The sequence below is a fragment of the Martes martes genome (assembly GCF_963455335.1).
Source record: "Martes martes genome assembly, chromosome: 17".
NCBI classification, from domain to species: Eukaryota; Metazoa; Chordata; class Mammalia; order Carnivora; family Mustelidae; genus Martes; species Martes martes.
In genome coordinates, this window is record NC_137905.1 from 42,580,090 (window position 1) to 42,588,951 (window position 8,862).

Here is an 8,862-nt window from a genome sequence, read left to right on the forward strand (position 1 = left end):
GGGGGGGTGTGGGGGGGAGTGTACTTTTCTCCCACCAAGCCTATTCTGTGTGCCCTCTCTCAGTTTCTAGCACACTCTCTTCTCCCCTCCCCCACCCTGCCTTATTCACTCATCTGGAACTCCCCTCACCCACCTCTGCCACAGCAGCCTGGGAGCAGGAAGCCTTGGGCACCTCACCCTGCTTATGCAGCCAGACCTTAGCCCAGTCTTGAATTTCAGGTCTATAAATCACTTGGGTTGGGGGGGGGGCGGGGGTGCTCATAAAACTGTTCTTCTATGCTGGTCGGCCTGCTTGACCTCTTGTCCCCACCAGACACCTTCTGTCTTCCTGGAGACCGGCCCAAGGAGGGGCCTGGGCATATATAGGGAGCCACTGTGGGAGGAGCTAGCCACAGAGGCTTCAGAAAGAGAAGGTGAGGAGGGGGCTCTGGGGGTCTGGATGAGCGGGGTTAACTGGGAAGCTCTGAGGTGCAGGGAGGCCAACGCTGAGCTCTGGCCAACACTGAGCTCTGGCCAGTGACTGCCCTGCCTGAGCCTTGGTTCCTTCTTCTGTAAGGTGGCACAGCATCAGGGTTTGTGGGAGGATTCTGGGCCTAGCAGAGAGCCAGGAGCATCCCCTAGCAGCTGGGGTATGGAGGGAGGGCAGTGGGTCCACCTGGGGCTGCCCTCCATGCCCAGCCTCTGGCCTTATTCGGGCTCTTGTGTCCCAGGAGGACTATGGCATCCGCAGCAACAGAGGTGGAGAAGGGGTCTCCGGCTGTGGTGGGCCTGCTGGTGGTGGGCAACATCATTATTCTGGTGAGACCTCCCCCAGTGCCGGGAGCCCAGTGGGTGGGTGGGGAGGAGGGGACAGTCCAGGCCTGGGGGTGGGGGCTGAGGGCCCCCTGCCATGGCCAATGCCGCCAGCTGTCAGAGAAACCTGGATTCGAATCCCAGCTCCGCCAATCCCCAGCTTTGTAAGCGGGAGCAAGCCACTCTACTTCTCTGAAAATAGGAATGCCGAGAGGATGAGTTGCTGGATTCTTGGGCTCAGACCAGAGTCTGGCATGTGTGGCTACTGTCTGTGTCGACCACAGCAACAGTAGTGCCCTGCAGCGGTAACAAGGATCGTCACACAGCTGTTACTGGGACTAACCCAGAGCACCCACACACCACACGCTCTGTGAGCGTTAGCTTGATTGGGGTCGAAGGTATCTGCTGAGAAGCCTTCCCCTCTCCTTGCTCCCATCTCTCATCCCTATAGGTACTAGATTTTTAGTTTCGCCAACATTTCTTTAAGCGCATACAAACAAATAGCATATATAGCTATTTTCTTCCCTTTTTGGTCCAAACCGTAATTCATTCCACATCCTGTTCTGTGCTTCCCCGTTTTTCCTGCTCGCACAGTCCATAGGCCACTCCACGAGAGTCCTCGGAGAGCCTCCCTGCCCTCTTCCACCCGGCAGAGCACTCCCTGTGCGGCACGCCGGTGCCCGTGACACGAGGATGCAGAGAATAACTTCGCGGGTTTATGATTTTCCTGCACAGGCAGGACTGATTTCTGCAGGCAGCATTGCTGGGTCAAAGGGTTGATGCACTTGTAGTTGCTCTGGGCCTGGGCAGGTTCCCCCCCTCGGGAATAACAACACTGTTTGAGGCCAGGGGGATGGAGCATCTCCTCTGTTCCTGTCATGCACCCTGGGCTTCGCATGTGGCATCTCCTGGCATCCTTGAAGCATCCGGCAGCTCGGGCGGTGGCAGGGTGGGGGCGGCTGGGGGGAGGAGGAGCAGGGATCTAGCCGGGAAGCCCTTCCCTTCTGGCCTCTGTCCAGCCCTGTCCCTGGTCATGGAAGGCGACATCCTTGCCATTCGCACGTGCCCACCTTGCCGAGGGCAGCGGAGGCTCAGAAGGGGAACCTGCTCAGAGACAGTCCTGCAGCCCCGCCTGCTGTGCCCTCTCTAACCTGCTGCCCTGTCCAGCTGTCGGGCTTGGCCCTGTTTGCGGAGACGGTGTGGGTGACAGCTGACCAGTACCGCGTGTACCCACTGATGGGCGTCTCGGGCAAGGATGACGTCTTCGCCGGCGCCTGGATCGCCATCTTCTGCGGCTTCTCCTTCTTCGTGGTGGCCAGCTTTGGGGTGGGTGCAGCGCTCTGCCGCCGCCGGTCCATGATCCTCACGGTGAGGCCCCCGGGGGGGGATGGCATGGGGCCGGGCGGGCACAGAGATTGTTTCCACAGAGTCACTGTAACCATGGCCACCGAGCCCCGAGTGTGTATCCAGCATGCACCACACTTGGGCCTCGTGGCAATCATTCTATTTAATCTTCCCATAACCCTGTAACGCAGGCTCAGCCATTACCCTCAATCTCCAGAGAAAACTGGGGCACAGAGAGGAAGGGAAGGGAGTCTGCCCGGGAGGACGGCTCTTGAGTGGCAGGACGGAGATGTGAAATCTCAGCTAGTAGGTCCCCAGAATCTGTGCATATGAGCTCTGTCAAAACAACAACAACAAGAATAATAATAGCACAGCTGCCATTTCGGGAGTGCTCATTACGTTCTAAATGCTTTGCATAGATGGGTGCATTTACTCCTTACAACCCACCAGGAGATCCCATCATTACAGTGAGCGCATTTGACAGAGTTGAAACGGAGGCTCAGAGAAGTGAAGTCACTTATCCGAGGTTGCACAGCAGGTGGGTGACAGAGCCAGGATTGAAACCTGAGCAGTTCAGCTTGAGCCTTGCTCTTAATTTCCACCAGTGATAACCCCCACCGCATGAACCCAGGCTTCCCAAGGACTGCTCCTGTGCCTGGCACTAGGCGAAGCCATTTAGAAAATGAGCTCCCTCAATGTCCCCAGCAGCTGTCTGGAGTTAGTGCTTCTCTGCCCGTTTACCAGACAGGAAAATGAGGACTCAAAGAGGCCAACGCCCAGGTGATAGGGAAGGCAGGAGCTCCGATCCCAGCCCCCCTGACATAGAGCCAACATTGTGCTGCCTCCACAGCCGAGGGCCTCTTAGATTCCTGGGAGCAGCGGGTTATTCCATCAACAAATGTGGATGGAGCGAGAACCGTGGGCGCAGTCCTGCACTGGGCACTTTGGCTACCTAGAGAGAAAATAGGAAAGCCCTAAGGGGAGGGTGCCCCCAATGGGGGGACAGTGGACAGTAAGGATGGAAGGGAGGTCTGGAGCTGGGGAAGGGGAAGGGGAGGCCTCAGGGAGGTGAGGGAGTGTGTGTTTCTGCGTGAGGGAACAGCAAGAGGGGGCCAGGAGTCCAGTGTGGCTGGAACCGAGAGGGGGTGGGTGCGGGAGAGGCAGTAAGGGCGCAGAGAAGGGGGGTACCGTGGGCGATGGGCATGGAGAATGAGGGCAGAAGGGGGAAGTGGGCCTATCAGTTGAGTCTTGCCAGACTTGGTAAGGACTTGGGCTTTCTTGTGAGTAAGATGGAGCCTTGGAAAGACTCTTTTCCTTCTCTTTTGCTTTCTTTCCTGCATGTAATTCTCTGACATAACAATTTAACTGAAGCCCTAAAAGCTCAGCCAACTGGTTAAAAAAAAAAAAAAAAGTTTGTGTCTGTGTCTGACTCCCTTATTAGTTTGTTATTAACTAAGACATGGAATTAAAAAAATTATTATGGGAAATTTCAAATATAGCGTGGAGTGAATGGCATGAACCCCACATACCCATCACCTAGTTTCAACAATATTGACCACAGCCTGGCCAGCCGGGTTCCCTCGGCTTCACCCTCTGCCTGCCCACATCCTTCTTCCTGGGGTATTTTGAAGTGCATTCCAGACACCAAGTCATTTACCTGTAAGTACTTGAGTGCACGTTTCCCCGAGCACTAAGGACATTGTTGAGAGCAGTCAGGCATGTTGTGCCGCTCATCTCTTGGCAAAGGTGTTGGCGTATCCACATTCCACCTCCTGTTGCTTTAAGGGAGAAGGTGAGGGGTAAGGAAAGTGTTTTTCTTTTTATGCACAACAACTGTGCCACCAGTACGCCCTACAAACTCAATATCTAGTCTCTGTTCAAATGCCTCTGGTTGTCTCAAGAATGTCTGTTTTGTTTTGTTTTTCTTGTAGTAGACATTTATTTTACTGTGCCCAGACTGATGGTTAATTTCAGGCAATACTTTACATATTTTTGTTGATACCATTTTTTTTTAAGATTTTATTTATTTACTTGACAGAGAGAGATCACAAGTAGGCAGAGAGGCAGGCAGGGGTGGGGGAAGCAGGCTCCCCTTGAGCAGAGAGCCCAATGTGGGGCTAGATCCCAGGACCCTGAGATCATGACCTGAGCCAAACGCAGAGGCTTAACCCATCAAGCAACCCAGGCGCCCATGATTTAATTTTTTCCTAACATTTTATTATTAAAAAACCTAAACATACAGGAAAGGTGAAAGACTTGACTAGGGAATGCTTGTATACCCACCACCTAGATGCTACTGGTCACATTGTCCTGAACTTCTTTTTAAAAATCCCTTGGGGGTGTGGGGGGCGCCTGGGTGGCTCAGTGGGTTAAAGCTTCTGCCTTCAACTCAGGTCACGGTCTCAGGGTCCTGGGATCAGGCCCCACATCAGGCTCTGCTCAGCAGGGAGCCTGCTTCCCCTTCTCTCTCTGCCTGCCTCTCTGCCTACTTGTGATCTCTCTCTGTCAAAATAAATAAATAAAATTTAAAAAGAAAAGAAAAGAAAATCCCTTGAGGGGGTGTGACTTGGCAGGCTTTGCCCTAACTGGGTGGTGCCTCCGTCTCTCCCTCCATCTCTCCCCAGTACCTGGTGCTCATGCTCATCGTCTACATCTTTGAGTGTGCCTCCTGCATCACGTCCTACACTCACCGTGACTATGTGAGCTGGGCAGAGGCCAGGGGAGGGGTGTGACTTGGGGCAAGGGTGGCAAGGGCCCGGGTCTGGGTCTGTGGGTGGAGTGGTGGTCGACCTCGCTCCCCACCTAGCCTCACTGGACCCTGTTCTTCCTGGACCTCCGCAGATGGTGTCCAACCCATCCCTGATTACCAAGCAGATGCTGACCTTCTACAGTGCAGACACGGACCAGGGCCAGGAACTGACTCGCCTCTGGGACCGTGTCATGATTGAGGTAGACGGGGGTGGGGAGGGGCAAGGGGATGAGGGGGTAGGAAGGGCTGGAGGACTGGGGCTCTGACCACAGAGGTAGATAGGCACCTCCCCTTGTGCCCACTGGTAGATGACACCCACTCCTGTGGTTCTTCTGGAGAACAGGGTTGGTCATGGCCGTTTTCCAGGTGACTAGACAGGCCCAGAAAAGGGAATGTCACCTGGTGTCACGTGGTTGGTAAGCTGGGATCAGAGTCTGCCAGCCTGGATCCAGAGCCCCTGCTCTTGACCATTACAGATACCTTCTTAATAAGGAAGATAATCATAATAACGAACATTTAATGAGCACTAACTTTTCTTGAGTACTGTTAGAAGCACTTTTAAAGCTTATTTAATTCTCACAACCACCATAAGGGAGATCAGCTTTCCAGCCATGAAGAAATCAAGGTAGGAGGTTGAGTGGATTACACAAGGACACACAGCTGGTAGGTCACAGAACCAGAAGGATTCAAATCCAGGCCACCAGCTTCCAGAAACCACATTTTTTTTTAAAGATTTTTATTTATTTATTTGACAGACAGAAGTCACAAGCAGGCAGAGAGGCAGGCAGAGAGAGAAGAGGAAGCAGGCTCCCTGCTGAGCAGAGAGCCCGGTGTGGGGCTTGATCCCAGGGTCCTGGGATCATGACCTGAGCCGAAGGCAGAGGCTTTAACCCACTGAGCCACCCAGGCGTCCCCCCCACTTTTTTTTTTAAGCATTCACATATTTATTTGGGTGAGAGAGCATGCACGTGTGTGGGGGTGGGGAAGAGCAGAGGGAATGGGAGAGAGAGTCTCAAGCTGACTGCGTGCCAAGTGCAGAGCTTGATGCAGGGCCCGACCCCACAACCCCGAGATCGCGACCCATCACAACCCAAGCCGAAACCAAGAGTCAGATGCCCAACTGACTACACCACCCAGGCGCCCCCAGAAGCCACATTCTTAATTAAACCCAACATGATATGGTACAAGGGAAGAATATTGAGGACCCAAGGGAAATTGAGGTCCCAATTTAGTTCAAGTCATACTGCTAGCCAGGATTGGAACTCATATGTGAAGGCACCTATGTTTTCATCATTCAGGGCCACCAACTAAACACTCAGATGCTAGAAGAAACTAGAAATCTTTCTTTGGGTGTCATGTACCTCAAATTTTTTTGACAGCTAATTCAAAAGAATTTTAAAATGAGTCATGAGTGTGGGTTTGACTCAAACCCCCCACCAGCCCCTTAGTGCTCGGATAAATACCTCTTGCTCCTTGTTCACAAGCACAGACGCTGCCCGCCCCCCACCCCAAGGCCCAGGACATGGGAAGTCAGGACCTTCGTCACTCTGCGACCTCAGGCGGAGTGGCTGTCCTCTCGGAGCCAGAGCCTGCCTGACCCCCTGCCTTTCTCTCCAGCAAGAGTGCTGTGGCACATCCGGTCCCATGGACTGGGTGAACTTCACATCAGCCTTCCGGGCGGCCACCCCGGAGGTGGTGTTCCCGTGGCCCCCACTGTGCTGTCGGCGGACTGGCAACTTTATCCCCCTCAATGAAGAAGGCTGCCGCCTGGGCCACACGGACTACCTGTTCACCAAGGTGTGTCCCCTCCCTGCGGCTCCCCTGTCTGGTCCTTCTCTCTCTTCCTCCCTCCCACGGTCTTCTCCTCCTCCCCACTCTGGCTTCTTTCTTTCTCTCCCCTCTCTCTGGCTCTCTCAACTCTCTCCCCATCTGTCCCTCCTCCCTCTGCAAGTCAGTGGGAGGCACAGGGTCTGTCTGATCCCCAGCCGGACCTGCAACTTTTCTTCTGGTTGCCTGGGAATGAGAGCAGCAGGAATCACAGAAACAGCACCACCACCATAGTAACCAACATTCACTGAGCCTTCGCGTTGTGCCTGGCATTCTTCTAAAGGCTTTAAGTCTTCGTCTTAGTTAATTCCCACTGTGGCCTGTGAGGTACGGAATTATAATGATCCCATTTTAAGGATGATGAAACAGAGTTCATTTGCTAGTGAGGGATGGAGCTGGGACTGGATTTCAGGCAGACAGGCCCCAACTAGGGGCTTTAACCAGGGCAAGGGGGAGTGCAAAGGCAGAGAGAGAAACCAGAGGAGGTTAGACTAGGAGAAGAAACGGTTCCAGCAGTCCCTCTGGCTGCTTCGGGGCCCTGGAACCATACCACTTAGATCAGGTGTCATGGAGAAGGGAACCTGCGCCAACCATCGCCACCCTCGAAGCCAGACGGCCATTTCTGAAGCCCAATTCTGTGCAGAGTGTGCGCGTGCGTCCATTCACGGACGCCCCACAGCCACCTTCAGAGGCCAGTGCTGTCAAGATTGTCACCTCCCAGATGGGAAAACTAAGGCTCAGAGAGCCAGAATCATTCCCAGGCCCCAACAGCTAACAAATGACGGAGCTGGCCCCCAACTCAGTCCCACCTGACTCCAGGACACACACCCCGAAATTTTGTTCTTGGCTGCTTCCAAGTCGAGGCAGGGGTCTATCTGAAGGTGACTGTGTTGTGAGGCTCAGGCTCCACTTGACCTCATTCCTAAACGGGAAGGCATCAAAACCGCACTGCACGTAGTAAAGGCAAATTTCAATCCTGGGCAACTGTGGGCAGCATGGCACGCCAGCTCTGCACAAACCTGACCTCAGACTGTCGTAGCCACTGCCACACACCTACTTGTGTGGGGCCTGGGTTCAACATCACATCCCTGGTTCCCCAAAACCATTCTGGGAGGTAGACACTGCCACAATCCCCATTGCACGGCTGAGAAAACCAAGGTTTGAAGAAGGAGGTGACCTTCCGAAAGGCACACAGTGACTCTCCCTCAGGGCTAGCCCTACTGGGCATTTCCTCAAACTCCCATGTTTTTCCCCCTGCCCAGGGCTGCTTTGAGCACATCGGCCATGCCATCGACAGCTACACGTGGGGGATTTCGTGGTTTGGTTTTGCCATCCTGATGTGGACGGTGAGAGGCGGGAGCCTATGGGCAAGAGGGGGATGTGGGTGTGGGGCTGGAGCGCCCTTCACCTGACTGCCTCCTCGTCCAGCTCCCTGTGATGCTGATAGCCATGTATTTCTACACCACATTGTGAGGAGAAGAAGGGAAGGTCACGTGCACGTGCAGCCTCCTCCTGTTCCTGTTTCCTCTGGCTGAGGGCTGAATGGCTACCTCACCTCCCCCCTTCCCACCTCCCTCAACCTTCCCTCCTTCCTCTCCCTCCAAAGACCTTTTACCAACTTTCTGAGCCCTGCTGAGACTTGGGGATGCCCTGAAACCCTTGGACATGTGTACAGGGACCCTTAGGACCCTTAGGGACCTCATTTCACTCTGCTGATTCCCGGCCCATCTTTCAGCATCAATTTAAAGTTCTGTCCTCAGGGGACCTTTCCCGGATCCCACTACCCCCATCACCAATGCCTCTCCTGTAGCTCCTCCTTCATGGCAGTTGTTGCCATTTTTGCTAAATAGTTTGTGATTGTTTATACTCTGGTCGATGGGATTGCCATGAGGGGAGGGACAAGCTCTGTCATGGTTACTTTATTGTCCTCAATATCACCCAGCAGAGGGAGGGGCGTCAATATTCAATAAATACTGGTTGAATGAATTAATTTGTTTTCCTTGGGGGCAAAGGCGAATGAACAAGAACTCTTCCAATGGAAGTGGCAGAAACTCAATGGGCACTGACTGAAACATAACATGGAATTTCTTGGCTCGTGTAACTGAGACAACATTGCTGGCTTCCGGCATATCTAGATCCAGGAGCTCAAT

At 53.7% G+C, this 8,862-nt stretch overlaps 1 protein-coding gene across 1 annotated transcript; it reads left to right on the forward strand.

Annotated features, from left to right (window-relative positions):
• Window positions 1–717: 717 nt before the first annotated feature.
• UPK1A (uroplakin 1A) lies at window positions 718–8,185 on the forward strand (the record flags this gene model as incomplete). Its single annotated transcript, XM_080829050.1, has 7 exons — window positions 718–798; window positions 1,960–2,160; window positions 4,761–4,835; window positions 4,978–5,085; window positions 6,503–6,682; window positions 7,975–8,058; window positions 8,141–8,185. 7 exons carry the CDS (start codon window positions 718–720, stop codon window positions 8,183–8,185), a joined length of 774 nt encoding a protein of 257 aa, XP_080685176.1.
• Between the last annotated feature and the right edge of the window lie 677 nt (window positions 8,186–8,862).